We start from the raw sequence: 18,360 nt of genomic DNA on the forward strand, positions 1-18,360 counted from the left end.
GTCTCCTTTAGATCTGCCTTATGTGCACGTGCAAAGAGGCTGATTTACTCTTTTTCTCTCTCTTGTAAAAAGTCTTGTTGGCTGCACCATGAGGATGTGGGATTTTTAGTTCCCTGACCAGGGATCGAACCTGTGCTCCTTGCACTGGAAATGCGAAGTCTTAAACCATGGGACCACCCCCCCCCCCTTTCTCTTATTGGAAGATTACTTAAACAGCCACTGTCAGAGGCATTACAGTTCAAACAAACCAACAGGCAAGCTCAAGAGCCCTCACCAGATTCTAGGGGATCTACTCCAGGGAGCCAAGCCGTCTGACCTGGAATGTCAAGGCTGACTTTCCTCAGGAAATTACCCTAAGGAAAACAAAACAAAGAACTGCTTTCCAGGGGTGGGTGGAGGGGGTGCTGAGGTTTATCAGGAACTTGGGAGTGATTCCTAAACCTCTGTATTCATCTCCCTCTCTCTGTTGTGTTGTTAACGAAGCCACAGAGATAACAGAGTAGATCAAAAAAGACATCGGAACACTCTGATCGGCTACTGTGCCAATTCTTGGGGGCCGACACCAACAGCACCATGACACGCAATGCTGAGAAGGGAGCACGAGGATGGCTCTGTTTTCTAACTAATAAAATGATGACACCCAAATACTCAGTGCTATCACCATTAGGGCTCTGTGCCGCTCAACTTCCAACCCACCATCTGCTAGAGCCTGTATGGCGAGATGGATCTAGTTAGCACTGAGACCGTCTGCTCCTTACTCAGAGTCCCAAGCCTGTTGCCAGAAAGACGACAATCTCCTCCCTTCGCTGAATAGACACATCATTACAGTTGGGGATACAGAGTCAGAGGAACTGGGGGAGCTTTAAGAGTGAGTCCATCTTGGTTTTCTAACCTTGATGTTGGCAGTTCTCAAAAAGGTAAAAAGAAACTGACCGTCCAAGGTGGAGAGAAAAAGGAATCACAATTAAGTAGGGCGTGAAAATAAACACAGAAGGAAATGGACTCTGTGGGCTTTAAGACAGCTTTGCATGGGTTCCACCTCATCTACATTTAATGTCTCAAAAATGCATGTAAGTATTTTATGAAAGTAGGCTTTTCTATCTTGCTGTTACAGAGCTCTAGTTCATATGTGTTAACCTGCAGTCTAAACATACAGAAGCCTGCAATGACCCTCAAAACTCACCACCAACATTAGAAAAGCACTGCTAGACTGCTGCAGTTCAGTCACTAAGTCGTGCCCGACTCTGTGACCCCGCTGACTGCAGTGTGCCGAGCTTCCCTGTCCTTCACTATCTCCTGCAGTTTGCTCAAACTCATGTCCGTTGAGTCAGCAATGCTATTCAACTTCCAGATTAATTTCTAAGGTGGGCTGGGGGTGGGGAGGAAATTACAGGTAGTTTTCCTTCTTCTGAGAAGTTTGGCTCTAACTGCCCCCAAAACTGGGCATATAGACAAAAAGCATTTTGTGAGCCCCCAAATCTAAGCCACTGCGTCTGTGTTTGTACTGTATTAGGATGAATCCAATTCAATGGCCAGTTCCCAAATTTTGCCCCCTCCGTCAACTCTACCCAGTTTCACAACTGCTCCCAGTTCCTGCAGTGAGCTCCGAGAGAGATGCAAATAACACGTGAAAAGAGAATGCTGGAATTAAAGTTGAGCTTCTCCAGCAGCAGGCTCAATTTGGTGTGCAGCTAGGGATCCAGGGTTTTACTTCTCTCCTAATGACGGGGACGTGGCAGGCAAAGAGTGATTTGGTAGCTTCAGCAAGCACTGGGTGGTGTGTTTACGGTTTCATTAATATTTCAGAGCTCCAACTAGCAATTTACATTTGCTGCTTGTTGTCTATTAATTTCCCACATGGAAATGGAAATGTTCAGTTACAATGGTGAGTGGTCACTGCTTCAATTCGTTCGTGCAGCTTCTTCTCAGAAGGTTGAAATTTTGATGAGTTAATTTACACAGGGAGAGATTTCCTGGCTCTCTGGTTTGTTTTCTCAGGCCACAGGAAAGTAGTGCACTAATGACAAGGACAGCTCATCTTTTTTGGACTCGAAAATAACGTAAGCAGGTGGAGAAAAAGGTGAAGGGAAATAACAGCCTAGGACAGTGGCAACCCGCACGCCACCAGAAACCTTTGTTCTGCCGCACACCACCAGAAACCTTTGTTCTGCTCCCTACCCTGCTTACTACAATGGTTCTCAGGTGTTAGCACACCTGGATCGATTGCTGGGGTGAGGCCTGAGACTCTGTATTTCAAGTGAGTTTCCAGGAGTCTCTGCTGCTGCTGATCTAGGACCACACTTGGAAACTGCTGCCTCACCAAACACCCCTTGATCCCTGAGCTGGAGTCCCAGCAAACAGCCCTGCACAGAAAGGCTAGACACACGTGGGGAATGATGATGGAGCAGTTAGCTGGGCAGCTGAGGATGGAAATGAGGGCTAGGAAAGCAAGGATTTTTCAAATCAGAACTGCTTCAGAGCTTCAGTGGGGCAGCTCCAGGGGGAGTGAGAACGATGCAGGAGACAGCAGGAAGCCATGTTCCAGACTTTGCAGCGTAATCACCTCCTAATTATAAACGATTTCCAAGTGAAAATGCCCTAGCAGGGAATGGGAGGGGTAAGAAATACTGATGCCTGGAGGAACAGATGGCTCTGCCTTCCTATCAGCTCCATAAATTATAAACAAACGCCTTGAACAAAGATCGATTTGCAGCCTGTTGCTGGCTGGCCAGATGAGGCCACAGGAGCGGTCGGCGGCTGCAGTGCTTCTGCAAGTGCATTAGATCCTGATCTGGAAAACCCAAGGGGTTTAAATCAGCAGGCAAATTTCCTTTTGGCTATCTCTGAGCCCTCAGATTTCAGAATAAGGCCTCCTGCACAGAGCTCCAGATGACACTGGGTAAGCATGCCCAGCAGTGGCAATCACAACACCCTCTGTGGGTGTGTGTGGCCCGCACCGCTCAGCCTCTGGGCTTCTTAAGGCCACTGGGGCACCCTGGTGACCAATGCTACTCACCAATAAGAGCTTACTCTTTAAATATATAGTAAATCTAATGAGCTTTTTTCCCCCCATGACAGCAGTTTCAAAATTATCTGTTATATGAGGCCTTACTCACAAACTTCTTAACTCTTTACAGATAGAAATTCATTAATCCTACATCTCAACTAAGAGAGACAGGTGGTGAGACTCTTTAGCCTAATTCTAGAAAAGGGCTGAATTCAATGCAGATTAAGACAGATGACACAGCAACACAGAGGCTGCTGATCACACATGAGTAAAACTGAGGACCAGTGGCTTCCAGGCTTGTGCTGAGCCCAAGCCAAATGCTACCCTCCTCTGGGAAGCAGGCAAGCTTCAGAAACACATGCTACTGGAAAACAGATCCTCAACTTAACTCTGCCGACAGCTGAATCTATCAAAACTGAAACGAGATGTTATTCAGGCCAACCAAGAAAAGCAGAGTTAACGACAGGAACCTCAGATGAAAGTGATTGGCAGTCTAGAGGGTAAGACCACGGCAAGGCACGTCAGCCACTAACAAACACATGAGCCCTAAACTCCCAGAATGCCAAGTTTTTTTTCCTAAATAACTCTTGAGTAAAATAGGGCACTTATAAGAAGCAGAATTCTAACACCACACAGGACTTAAATGAGGGGGAAAGGTGAGCCAAGTTAAATAAGTCAATCTGGTTGTACCACAGTGCTCTCTGATCAGCTCAGGTTTTACAACAGCCATGATCTAAGGAAGCAGGAAGAACCACAGGAGAATGACAGGAAGCTGCAGCCAGAACACGCGGAGGCTTGGACAAAGGGTGCTAACGGCAACCAAAAGGACTGTGCTAGCAGCATGAGCAGGGCCTGTGTTCTTCAGAATATTGGTTTTTCTTTCAAAGAAAATCGTCTCCAACTGGGGAGAAAACAACATGCCTCAGAATGTTGGATGAGAAGCCAATTACAGATGAGCCAACAGGTTAAGACAGAACTATCTTCTTTACATGAACGTCACTCTCCAGAGGCACCTCTTGGAGTACCAAAAACAGGGCAGGGTGACTCTCAAAGAGTCATGGCATAATTCCCAAGAAAAAGACATGATAAAAAGAGCTAACATTTATTGACCATTTACTACAGTAAGTGCCAGATGTTGTTCAGAGTGCTTGACGTGTACTAATTTAATTCTCGTAACAGTCACATGAAGTTGGCACTATGATAACTCTCATTTTATAAACAAGGCAACCAAGGTGCGGAGAGATTAATTAACCAAGGTCACACTGCGAGAAGGCGGCTGAGCAGACCTGAGCCTGGACAGTGTGGCTCAAGAGCTCATCTGCTTAACCAGCACAGTGCAGCTGACAGAATGTTACTAAAGAACGACCTCTCCCCATGTTTGTGGGAAAAAAAAGAAAGAAGAAAGCATCCGGCTCAGACTTTAAAATTATAAAAAGTAATTAAAATCCTATTTAAATTGTTCTAGACAAAGAAAAACTTTATACAAGGGAGGTAACGATGGGTTCAATATTATAGAATCTATTAACATAATGATCACATTATTAGGCCAAAGGAGAGAAAAAAACATAGAGTTAATATCACAGATGCTGTTAAGACATGACTGAATTTAATATCTAGTCTCTTTTTTTTGGCCATGCCACACAGATTATAGGATCTTAGTTCCCCAACCAGGGATTGAACCTAGGCTTCAGGCGGTGAAAACATTAAGTCCTAACCACTGGATCACCAGGCAATTCCTGGTATCTATTCTTGATAAAAATTAACAATAAAGTAAGAATAGATAGGGGCATCTGCCTGTAATGCAGGAGTTGAAGGAGATGAAGGTTTGGTCCCTGGGTTGGGAAGATCCCCTAGAGGGCATGGCAACCCACTCCAGTATTCCTGCCTGGAAAATTCTATGCACAGAGGGCCCTGGTAGACTACAGTCCATATGGCTGCAAAAAGTTGGACATGACTAAAGTGACTTAGCACGCACACATGCACAAGAATAGATGACTTCCTTAAAACGATAAACTAGTTCTGTTGACCCAAAAGTTAACAATATACATACTGGGAAAAAGCTAGACATTTTCCTACTGAAATCAGGAACGATATGAGGATGGCTGCTATTATTTAACACTGTAAAGTGCTGACTGTAGCGGCCAATGCACTTAGACAAGAAGAGAAATCACAGCTGTACACCTTGAAATGGAGAAGGTAAAATTAATACCATTTACTGATAACATACCCAGAGACTGAACTGAATAACAACTATAATTAGTAAATAAATGCAGTCAAATAGCAGAATTTTTAAAAAGCTTTTAACAATAAACTTTGAAAATATATAAAATTACATGAAGAAAACTTTAAGAACATAAGAGAGACTTGGAGAGACAGAAAATCATGCCATGTTCTTACATAAGAAGATAACACAAAAATACTGAATCTCCTTAAGTTATTTTATATATTCAATGGAACCACATTAATTACACTGACAGGAGTTTTTTCAGGGCGGTGAAGGGAAGAAGCGAGGTAGTTTTAAAGTCCATATAAATGACCAAAATATTCAAGCAGGCAGGAAACTTTGGATTAAAAAATTACAAGAGGAGACCAGTCCTACCAGATACTAAAAGACAGAGCCTCAAACTTAAACCAATGTGATACTGCTACATGAATAATCAGACAGATTACTGGGGCAGAAAAGAGGAGAAATACATCTATATATTCACTGGATACTAACAGGATGAAAGTGACGTCCCAAATCAATGCGGACAAATGAATAATTTTATAAACTGGTTGGGACAAATGAGTAGCCACATGGGGGAAAAGCTGGGTCATACTCTGCTTATTTAGGACTGGGTTAAACTTCTGATGAATCAAAGATTTAAAGGAAAAAATTAAAATTTAAAAGTGCTATCTGATCTCCTGGATGCTGCCACAAAATCTAGGAACCATAAAAGGAAAGTTGGATAATTCTGACTACTTAAAATAAGTCCTATGACAAAAATAACCTTCAGCAGAGACAAAAGACAAGTGACAACCAGGAAACTCCTCCTATGAGTTAATTTTCTGATTTTATAAAGAGCTCCTGTTGAACTGATAAGGAAAAGACCAGCAGCGCGCGCGCACACTCACACACACACACACAAATAGGTGAGCCCACGGACAAGCCAAGAAAAGGAAACACAAGTGGCTGAATGTATGAAGAGCCATACAACCTGGCTTATAACACGAGAAATACAAATTTAAAATATCAACATACTATATACATATTTTTTGGCCACACCACACGGCTTGCAGGATCCTAGTTCCCTAACTAGGGATTGAACCTGTACTCCCCACAGTGGAAGTTCAGAGCCCTAATGACTGGATCGACAGAGAATTCCCACTTACATACTATTTTTACTATCAGATTTGCAAATACTCCAAAATATGACAGAACAATCTACAAGCAGGAGTTTAGGGAAACAGGCACTCTCACGAACCCCAGGTGAGAATATAAATTGGTATGCTCTCTCCACAGAGGGTGATTTAGCAGTACCTGCCAAAATCACGGATCTACGTATTCTTCTCCCTGCAATTCCACTTCTAGGGCTTTATCCTATGATATCCTTGCACATGTGCAAAATGACAAACTGCGGCACAGTGTGCATAGTGAAAGACTGAAAACAGCTTAAAAGTTCCTCAGTGGAACACTGGTTAAAAAATGGAATCCAGTGGGACTTCCCTGGCGGTCCAGTGGTTAAGAATCTGCCCACCAATGCAGGAGACATGGGTCTGATTCCTGATCCGGGAAGATCCCACATGTCCTGGAGAGATAAGCCCCTGAGCCGCACCTGCCGAGCTTCTTCTCTAGAGCCCGGGGAGCCGCACCTGCCGAGCTTCTTCTCTAGAGCCCGGGGAGCCGCTACTGAGCTTCTTCTCTAGAGCCCGGGGAGCCGCACCTGCCGAGCCCATGTGCCCAGAGCCTGTGCTCCACAGCAAGACAAGCCACTGCAATGAGGAGCCCATGCTCTGCAACAGAGAGGAGCCCCCACTCTCTGCAACTGGAGAGAAACGCACACAGCAACAAATCCCAGGGCAACAACAACAAGTAACCCAGAGGCTGCATTTGGGCAGTGGGATGCTAGGCAGTCAATAAAAAAGAATGAATAAGCTCTACACTGATAGGGAAAGATCATCACGATATGAAGAAAGCAAAGCACAGAAAGACAGTACGTACACCGTGCTGTGCTGTTGCTCTTCAGTCACTAAGCGCTGTCCAGCTCTCTGGGACCCCACGGACTGCAGCACACACGCTCCCCCGTCCTTCACTGTCTCCCAGAGTCTGCTCACATTCATGTCCATGGACTCGGTGATGCTATCTGAACATTTCATCCTCTGCCAACCCCTTCTCCTTTTGCCTTTACTCTTTCCCAGCATCAGGGTCTTTTCCAATGAGTCAGCTCTTTGCATCAGGTGGCCAAAGTATTGGAGCTTCAGCATCAGTCCTTTCAGTGAATATTCAGGGTTGATTTCCTTTAGGATTGACTAGTTTGATCTCCTTGCAGTCCAAGGGACTCTCAAGAGTCTTCACCAGCACCACAATTCGAAAGCGTCAATTCTTCGGCCCTCAGCTTTCTTTATGGTCCAACTCTGACATCAGTACCTGACTACTGGAAAAACCATACCTTTGTTTTTTGTTTTTTTAAATGGAAGTATTGCCCTATTATTTATCTGGAATCAGTCCTACTTAGAGATATATAATTATTTTGGCAAAAACCATACCTTTGACTACACACGGACCTTTGTCAGCAAACTGATGTCTCTGCTTTTTAATATGCTATCTAGGTTTGTCACAGTTTTCTTTCCAAAGAGTATAATACGCTACCACCTAGCTTAAATAGAGGTGGAAAAACATACATTTCCATGTACTTGTACATATATATATAATATTTTTGAAAAAATAAACAGGAAACTACTAACTATGCCTATGGGGTGGAGAGGTGTGTAGCTGGGAGCAGAGTTGCAAAACTTTTCACTGTATATCCTTTTATATTTTAAAAATCTTCGGTAAATGTATTTCAGATAGTAATTAAAAAAAAAATCAAATAGAATAAAGAAACAAAGTATCTGGGGAAAATTATGGCAAATAAGATCTGGGCCAGAAATAGGTAAAGCAGCAAACAGTATTTAACAAGGTAAAAGGCAGACTGATTTCTAGTGGAGTTAAAGAATAGATTATTGATCATGTGGCTTAAAAGCACTTGGGAAGAAAATGACTGCTACTGAGGTTTCACTAACATCAGGACATGAAAAACTGACCTCATTTTTATGGTCTCATAAGGATACCAAGGCTAGCATACTGGGAAATGCCGCAGACGGAGGCTATCTTGACTATTTCAAAGTATCTGACAAGCTCTTACAATACCCTATAGACAAGATGAAAAATATGGGTTTCACGAGTGAAGAACCAAGCTCAGGTGCAAATTCATGAACCAAAATCAACCTAAAGGAAGTTCACAGGAACACAGCACCAGGCTTGGTGCAAAGTCCTGATGTACCACTTTTGCTAGCAATCCAAAGACAGACAGAAAGCACGTTTATCAGATTAGAAGATGATGTAAACAAGGCTGGGGAAAAAGGACTGAGTCGAAGTTTGAAAAGACATTGAGAGGAAGGAACTAAGAAGTACAATTATTAGTACTTATTAAGTACACTATTAAGATAAAACTTAACAGAAACAGATATAATCCTTTGGTTTTTAAAGTATTCGAACTGCATAAGTAAGTATAGGGTGGTAGAGTTCTGGTATTAACAATTATCAAGGAATTATAAGTGACTGCAAACCCATCAGTGGCTTCAGAAAAGGTTGCTGAAACACCAGGCTGAACTAACACTGTCCAGACCATCACTGTACTCTGTTTTGGACAGCTCTCATCTGGAGTGTTCCACTTTGTTGTGCCCCCCTCAAACGTAAAAAGGGAAATGAGCAGAACTGTCAAGGATTTGGAAACCAGATCTTAAAAGGAACCTCGGGAATTCTGGCCTAAAAAGAGCAATTTAAAGGGAAGTGGCAGTTTACTTTCAAACAGCTGGAGGACTGTCAGTCAAAAGAGACATCACTAGACTTACTCTGTGGAGGTTCAGAGGCAGACCCAGGACCAATGGGAGGAAGTGACAGCAAGGGAAATGGTGGCTGGGTATAAGAAAAAACATCCGAAAAGGAGCTGAGCAGTGACGGGCTAGAGTTAACTCTTCAGACAGTGCCCTATCACTGCAAGTGTTCAAGCAGAGGCTGAACCTCCACTTCTCAGGAATGTGTGAGAGTGCATCATGAGAGAAACGAAATGAAACGTCTAAGATGCTGTGATTTCAACTGAATAACTGAGACATGAGGTTGCGGAGTCCTTTAGAAGCTGGGAAAATGGACTGTCAGACAGACATTCTACAAATCACACATCGATCAGGCCACTCCCTTTGTTCCATTTGGATCTAGATTAATATGAGTTTATCATCACTGTAGTCTTTCCTCAAGGGTCTGGCTCTCAGCTCCTATACTCCCATCACTTTCTCTTTCTCTCAGTTCCATCCAACCTCTAGGCTTGAGACAATGAATGCTAATCGGTGAAGTCCTGGGGCAGAAATATTCATTTTGCTGTCCACTTTAGTTCACTACTCAGGGTGGGTGCTCAATAGACATTTGCTGAATTGCTTAGCGAGATCTGGAGGAGAGCTGCAGAAATGGCATGGAGCCGTCAGCTACTCAACGAGGCGATGAAAAATCCAGTGCTATTGCGGGTCTCAGAGATCTGGCTCACCAGTAACAGACAGACCTTCCACCGGGATCCCCAGTTCTACGTTGGCTTACCATTACTGATTTCTGGGAGGTCAAACTTAGTGAAGTCCCACCACTGGAGCCGGTAGGTAGTATTGGCAATGTTACTGGCCACGGCAGACTGTCCATCACCAATCACTGCCCCTGGTCGGGGAGAAGACAAAGAGAGCACGTTATAGATCTATCTACATATTTCCACTGCAAACAGGAGGCAACACTGGGGTCAGTAGGAGAGGGAGAAAAGGCAGATGCTGAAGGCTGAAGACAGCTGACAAGTCCTATCTGTCAAGTCTCTATCTTAAAGAGAAACCAGACATGTTTCTCAAGAATAATTCTGCTTGTAAATATAATCCCATATTATGTTATGTTATATTAATCAGCCCCCCTTTCCACTATTACTTAACACTGACTGAGCACCACCAGTGTGGCAACATACTGTCTGGTAGGCTTAAAGAGACAGTCTGAAAAGACAGATGAGTTTCCATAAAAACGCTGGGAAAGAAACATGAAGAGTGAGAAGAGATCGTTAATACAGAAAGGCCCCGCAGAAAAGCATTCAGTCCCTGGATGTCTCTGTGGTGAGCAGCGCTCTTAGGGAGAAAGCATCTCCTTTGTATATATATGACCTTCCTCCCAGGAAAACATCTCAAAAGGAGAGGCTTCCTCCAGGGAGCAGGCAGCCAGCATTCAGCTGATTGGATAGACAGAGACAGTAAAGAACAAATGAGGTAATATTTGTTCATTTTTTCTGGACCCCTGGCATGTAACACAACAGAAATTTATGAGCCTAGCTTTTCCGCATCAGAATATTTTTATTAAGGCAATATTTTATAACCCTCCTGCCCTGCCCCACCCCCACTCCAGGAGAACTTCCTTGAATACAGATTCACTTGTAAAATCTCACGGTTTAACATTCCCTGAGATATACGCTTCTGTATGACATTTTTTTCCTTGGTAACCAATTAAATAAAAAATGGATTTTTTTTTTTTTAAAACAGGGTGACACTTTAATTTGCAGTTGTATTTCATTTTACATGAACATGTCATTTCTTCCTCCTCCTCCTTCTGAGGTGCGTTTCATACACAACCACCCTTCTGATCAGACACAGCCAAACCCTCTTGGGAGAATAGAACGTTCGTATATGCTATATACAACCTAAACGGTGTTTCCTGCTGCAAATTAACACCAATTTTGAGAAACTGAACTTGTTAAAGCTGACTGGCCTTGGAACAATGGACAACTCTACACCCAGATTCTTCCATATTCTTCCACCTTCCTCCTATGCATGTCACTGCAAGAGGTTTTTTTTTCCCTTCTCCTTTTAGAGAGCTTCATTTATTGCTCTGCTCCTCCTGGTATTTCCCTATTCTTTCTTCAGATGGTCAAGACTGTTCAGAGAGAAGACGGTCTCCATACAAGTCATGAAATATGAGAAGAGTATTCTGCTCACTCTCCCCCAGGAACTGCAGGCCACTGCACGAGAACTCTTTCAAACATTAGTGAATTGGTAGACTCCTTGTCCCTGTTTCAATTTGTTAAGAAAGGCGCACACACAAAATTCATTTCCAAGATGATGATACTTCTATCGATGGATTAACATATCCTCAACATGGGCAGTCCTGCCCTTGTAGGGGTGAAAACTAGTTCGGGGTGGGGGGAAAATCTTGAGAGAGTACAATCCCCAGGTTCCCATCAAAGTACTGGAGTATCTGAGCAGATATGCAGCATATCTGTGATATTAAAATTTCATGGGAGGGATTGATTAGGGGAAAAGTGTCTAAAAAGGCTTCTTCGGAGGGTAATGATAAAATAAAGGTTGAGAAATACTGTTCTAGATAAACCAATACCATCAAAATAATATATTCCTTAAAATCTTGCAGATTCAAAGACATAGTCCAAAATGGTCATGATTTCTCCGAAGGCCTAAGCAAGACAGCATTTGAGTGGTCTGTCAATGAGCCCACTGACCTCAAACCCCTACTGAGGGCCCTGGGGCGTATCACTTCAATGAGACAAACACATGCCTTTGCTTTTAACCTTTATAGAAAATTCTGTAATGATGGTATCTGACTTGGGAAATTTTGCTGAACCTCTGGGTCCCGAGGAAGGTAAGCTACCTATAGGACTTTCTTAATAGGAACTTTGTTGATTTCTCCAGGCTTCCCTGACAATGAAAATGATTCTTAAAATTCCAAGGTCCACTTCCCAGAAAGAATTACTTACTTTCACTTGGACTCAGGCTCAGTTCCACTGAGTTTATGAACTGTTCCTCTGGTTTGGTTGATATCAACCTCTGACCACTAGTCTCTCTCAAAGTACTTTAGTTCCTTAAAGTTTCCTTCAAATTTTAGCAGACAAGTGCATAATCCAAAATGGAAGAAGCCAAGTTGATTTTCTTGGTATATGATGAAAGAAATGCTAGTTGCTAAGAGAATAGGGAAAAAAAAAAAAATCTGAAGAAACAAACCCCATATTGTAGGAGCTTAAAATCTGGGGGAGAGGACGAGAGCTACAAATAGGAAAACAGTTACAGAAAATACCAGATGCTTTAAGAGCTCTGCAACTGGAAAGCAAATGACTGAGACTCCAACCCACAGCTCCAGAAGTACCCCCACATGTCCATGCCCCAAGAGACATCTTCTGGAGAATAGCTGGGCAATAAGATGATCAAGCATGGTCAGACTGTGGGGAAGCATTCTCTGCCAGTGGTGCCAGAGTGCTGAGGTGGAATGGAGCCTGGCACCTGGGAGAGTTGATTTTCAGGGCCGTGTAAACACAGATCAGGGAGCTAAAGATGCCAGCAACAGATCAGAGTATCGTCACCAGGTTCTCTTCCATAAGAACTGCAGGCCAACTGAGCCTGTCTCTTGGAAACATCAGGAAGAAAAAGTATCACCTTATTAAAAAAACAACAACAAAAAAAACTCAACCATTTAACAGGCCTCCTGCTGCTAAGCTGAAGGTACAGGAAAGGTGCCAGAGGGAATTAATGGACGGAGTTACAACAAAGTATTTACAGAGGCGGCACTTAGCCTTGGTAATCAAACCCCGACAGCACGGTGAGGGTGAGGGTGAGGGTGAGGGCTCGAGGTATTTGCAGTCACAGCAGAGTGGAATGAGCTGAGACTCAGGGTTTCTCAACCTCCGCAACTGGCATTTTGGGTTGGGTAAGCCTTCCTTTAGGGGATGGGTGGGTCTTGTGTGTGCTGGGATGCTCAGCAGTGGCCCTGGCCGCCTCCTGCTGGATTGCTAGGAGCACACCACCCCTTCACACCCAGCTGTGACCACCACCAACGTTCCCTGGGGATCAGAATCATTCCTGGTTGGGAAACACCAAGTTAGATAAAACACAGCCTGTATTTAAGCTTCAAGATCAGTGTTCTTAGAAAGCAGTACTACTGGGATGCTCACTCACTGCTAAAGGCACCAGAACCGTCGGCGACACCGATTTTGGAGACAAACTAATGAAAGGCACATCATTACACAATATTCCTTCGGCAAACTTCCAGTCTCCCGTTGTGGCCGCGGATTACAGTCTGCCTTGCACTGGGATCTTATGAGTTACCTGTTTTTAACATGGTTTCTGAGAATATGGGCTTCGAATCAGATGGATCTGATTTTGACACTTACTGCTAGTACCTATATTTGTATGCCTCTGTAAATTAATCTCTCTGAATCTCAGTTGCCTTATCTGTAAAAAGGAAATAAAAATCCTTTCAATTTACAGGGCTATTTGGAAAACTCGCTGAAAAAATACTTGTGAAGTGATGGCAAACAGTAAGTGTCTAATAAATGTTACTGTTGCTGAGTGGCTAAGTTGGGTCTGACATTTTCGCAACCCCACGGACGGTAGCCTGCCAGGCTCCTCTGTCCATGGGATTTCAAAGGCAAGAATACTAGAGCGGGTTGCCATTTCCTTCTCCGGGGAATCTTTCCAACCCAGGGATGGAGCCTACACCTCCTGCATTGGCAAGGCAAAGTCTTTACCACTGAGCCACCAGGGAAACCCACCTAATAAATGACTTCCATTAAAGTTACTTTAATTATTGACACCAATCTCTATATGCTCTTCCTCTGTAGGTATAGCTCTGTAAGCAACAGCTCAGAGGCAGAGGTTCTTGCGTAGGAGACGGGTCCAAATAGCGTGCCAGGGCCAAGAAAGGGAAACGCTTCATTTCAGAATTAAGAGCAAATGTGTAGGACCTAGATTCCTTAGGAACATTCTCCTTGAAAGACAGCTCAGGCAAAGACAGTCCACAGACTGGTCCACAAAACACACTGTAACAAATTTAAAAGAACTGAAATCATTCAAAACATGCTGTCAGAAAACAAGGAAATTAAACTAGAAATCAGTAATGGAAAGACAACTGGTAAATTCCAAAATACTTGGAGATTAAGCTACACACTTTAAATAACACATGGCTCAGAGAAGACATCTCAAGAGAAATTTTAAAATATTTTGAACTAAATGAAAATGAAAATACAGCTTATTAAAACTTGTGGAATGTAGCAAAAGCAGTGCTTAGATGGAATATTACTGCTTTGAATGCATACCCTAGAAAATAAGATCTAAAATCAATAATTTAAACATCTACTTTATGAAATAAGAAAAAGAGCTAATGAAATCCAAAGTAAGCAGAAGAAAAGAAATAATCAAAATTAGAGTGGGAATCAGTGAGACTGAAAACAGGAAATCAATAGAGGGGGAAAAAAAAATCAATGAAACCAAAAGCTGGTTCTTTGAAAAGATCAATAAAATCAACAAACATTTAGCCAGGCTAACAAGAAAAAAAGAGAAGACACAAATGATTAATATCAGAAACGAAAGAGAGACTATCACTACTGATTCCATGGACACTAGCAGGGCAGTAAAGAACTTTACAAGTAACTCAATGTCCACAAGTTTGATAACCTAGGTGAAATGGACCAGTTCCCTGAGAGACAGTCTACCAAAATTTACACAAGAAGAAATAGATAACCTGAATAGACCTGTATATAATACACTGAATCAATCATTAGAAGGCTCTTAAAACAGAAAGTGCCAGGCTCATGTGGGTTCACTGGTAAATTCTATCAGACATTGAAGGAAGAAATTACACCAAATCTCTATAACTTCTTTCAGAAAACAGAAGTGAGACTGCTTCTGAGGCCAGTATTACCCCAATACCAAAACCAAAGACAATGAAGAAAGAAATGCTACAGTCTAATATCTTTTATGAACACAGAAGTAAAAATTCTCAACAAAATGTTGGCAAGTAAAATACAATAATGTATACAAATGAGTTATACAAAGGGGAATTTATCCCAGGTATGCAAGGCTGATTAAACATTTCAAAATCAGTTAATATAATCCATCACATCAACCTGATAAAGAGGAAAAATTGTATGATCATATCAATAGATGCAGAAAAGGCATCCAACAAAATCTAACACCTATTTTTGACAAAAACTGTCATCAAACCAGGAAGAATGGGGTATTTCTCAATTTGATAAACAATGTCTCCAAAAAACTTGTAGCTACATTTAAAGGTAAGGAAAGACAGCTTGACCCTTGAAAAATATGAGTTTGAACTATAATGAGTCCAACATATGCAGAGATTTTTTTCAACAAATATGTCCTATGTTACTACCTGATTTGCAGGTGGTTGAATCCAAGGGTATGGAAGAGCAGGTATGGAGAATTGACTAGAAAGTTATACATGGATTTTCAACTGTGTGGGGGTCAGAGTCCTTCTCCTTCACACTGTTTCAGAGTCAACTGTATATGCTTTCTCCCTAAGACTGGGAACAAGCACCTTTCATCCCTCCCCTTGCGTACTGTACTGGAAGCCTACTAAATGCAGTAAGACAAGAAAGGCACAGGGAGGAAGAGATAAAACTTTCTTTGTTCACAGGTGACATAGCTGTTTATGTTGTGGTGGTCACTGTTCAGTCCCCAGTTAAGTCTGACTCTTTGCAACCCCATGGACTGCAGCGTGCCAGGCCTCCCTGTCCCTCACCATCTCCTGGAGTTTGCCCAGATTCAAGTTCATTGCATCAATGATGCCGTCCAGCCATCTCATCCTCTGATGTCCTCTTTTTCTTCTGCCCTCAATCTTTCCGAGCATCAGGGACTGGAGCTTCAGCTGCAGCATCAGTCCTTCCAGTGAATATTCAGGGTTGATCTCCCCTAAGATTGACCGGTTTGATCTCCTAGCTGTCCAAGGGACTCTCAGGAGTCTTCTCCAGCACCACAGTTTGAAAGCATCAATTCTTTGGCGTTCTGCCTTCTTTATGCTCCAGCTCTCACAACCATACGTGACCACTGGGAAGACCATAGCCTTGACTACACAGACCTTTGTTGGCAGGATAACGTCTCTGCCTTTCAACGCACTAAGTACGTCATCGCTTTCCTGCCCAGAAGCAATCGTCTTCTGAGTTCATGGCTGCAGCCCCCACCCGCAGTGATTTTGGAGCCCAAGGAGTGACATCTGTCACTGCTTCTACATTTTCCCCTTCTATCTGCCATGCAGTCATGGGGCCGGAGGCCATAATCTTAATTTTTTAATATTTAATCTTAAACTGGCTCTTCCACACTCCTCCTTGACCCTCTTCAAAAGGTTCTTGAGTTCCTGTTCACTTTCTGCAATTAGAGTGGTGTCATCCACAAATCCCCTTCATGGATCACTGCCTTGCCATGGTGAAGGGGCTTGCATAACTGAATGAGGCTATGAGCCCTGCCGTGTGCGGCCACCCAAGACAGACAGGTCACAGCAGAGAGTTCTGACAAAACGTGATTCACTGGAGGAGGAACTGGCAAACCACTCCAGTACACTTGCTGTGAAAACCACATGAGCTATTTATGTAGAAAATCTCAAAGAATAAAAAAACTAGCAAAAACGAAACAAAAAATTCCTGGAACTATTAAGGTTGCAGGATATAAGGGTGATATACAAAAAGTCAACTGCTTTCCTATATGCCAGCAATGAATAAATGGAATTGAAAATTTGAAGTTAAAAATACAATACCATTTACATTAGCACCAGAAAAATGAAAACTTTACTTGTAAATCTAACAAAACATGTACAATATCTATCTGATGAAAGAAATCACAAAAGATATTAAAAAATATGGGTGAGATATTCCATGTTCATGGATAGGAACACTTAGTACTGTTAAGTACTGTTAACAGACTGTCAATTCCTCCCAACCGGATCTACAGAATCAATACAATCCCAGTCAAAATCCTAGAACATTATTTTGTAAATATTAGAAAACTGATTCTAAAGTTTATATGCAAAGGCGAAAGATCTAGAATAGCCAACACAATATGCAAAGAACAAACCCAAATTTGGAGGACTTATCTAATGTCAAGACTTACTATAAGTCTAGTCGTCAAGACAGTGTGGCACTGGCAAAAGAGTACGTCTATTCTAGACGTTCGTCTAGATCAATGGAACAGAAAAGAGACCAGAAATAAACACACACAGATATAGTAAACTGATTTTTGGCAAAGAAGAAAAGACAATTCAATAGAGAATCAAATCTCTTCAAAAACAGTACTGAAACAACTGGATATCCATCTACAAGGTAGACAGACACAAACCTTACACTTTTCAAAAAAAAAAAATTAACTCAAATTGGATAGACCTAGATGTAAAACACAGAATTCTAACTCGTAGGAGATAATATAAGAGATAATCTAGGTGACCTTGAGCTTGGCAAAGACTTTTAGGACATAGTCGATGAAAAGAAAAAAATTGATAAATTTTACTTCATTAAAATTAAAAACTTTTGCTTTGTAAAAGACACTGTTAAAGAGAATGAAAAGACAACAGATTAGGAAAAGATCTTTGCAAAACACTTTAACTGATAAAGGACTGGTACCCAAAATATACAAAGAACTCTTAAAACTCAACAATTAAAAAAAAAAAAACAATTAAAAAATGTGCAAAGGATCTGAACAGATACCTCACCAAAGAAGATACACAGATGGCACATAAGCATATGAAAAGATGCTCAAAATCATTCCTCATTAGAGAACTGCAAATTAAAACAACAATGAGAAACCACCACACACTTCTCAGGATGGCTGAAATCCAAAACTCTGATAGCACCAAATGCTGAACAGGATGTCAAACAACAGGAACGTGTCATTCCTTGCTGGTGGGAATGCAAAGTGGCACAGCCACTCTGGAGAACAGCGTGGCAGTTTCCTGCAGAATTAAACTTGCTCTTGCCATATGATCAAGCAGCCATGCTCTTTGGTATTTACCCAAATGAGCTGAAAGTGTGTGTCCACACAAAACCTACACAGAGGCGTTTACAGCAACTTTACTCATAACTGCCAAAACTTGGAATCGACCAAGATGTCCCTTAATAGGAGAATGGATAAGTAAATTGTGGTACATCCATACAATGGAGTATTACTCACTTCTAAAAAGAAATGAGCTACCAAGCCATGAAAAAACACGGAAGAAAGCATATATTACTAAGTGAAAGAATAAAGAAGCTGTATTTCACATGATTCTAAACTATATGTCATTCTGGAAAAGCCAAAACTGTGGACACAGTAAA

The 18,360-nt window shown here is 42.1% G+C and overlaps 1 protein-coding gene across 6 annotated transcripts in view; it reads right to left on the reverse strand.

Annotated features, from left to right (window-relative positions):
* Positions 1 to 18,360, reverse strand: part of AMBRA1 (autophagy and beclin 1 regulator 1) — a 135,130-nt gene that overhangs the window by 31,774 nt on the left and 84,996 nt on the right. For all 6 annotated transcript variants that reach the window (XM_068988164.1, XM_068988163.1, XM_068988162.1 and 3 more), the window contains one exon: positions 9,837 to 9,947. In XM_068988164.1, coding sequence (XP_068844265.1) covers positions 9,837 to 9,947 — 111 coding nt within the window. The remainder of the gene's footprint in view (positions 1 to 9,836; positions 9,948 to 18,360) is intronic.

This window comes from Capricornis sumatraensis, chromosome 16, assembly GCF_032405125.1.
Source record: "Capricornis sumatraensis isolate serow.1 chromosome 16, serow.2, whole genome shotgun sequence".
Taxonomy (NCBI): domain Eukaryota; kingdom Metazoa; phylum Chordata; class Mammalia; order Artiodactyla; family Bovidae; genus Capricornis; species Capricornis sumatraensis.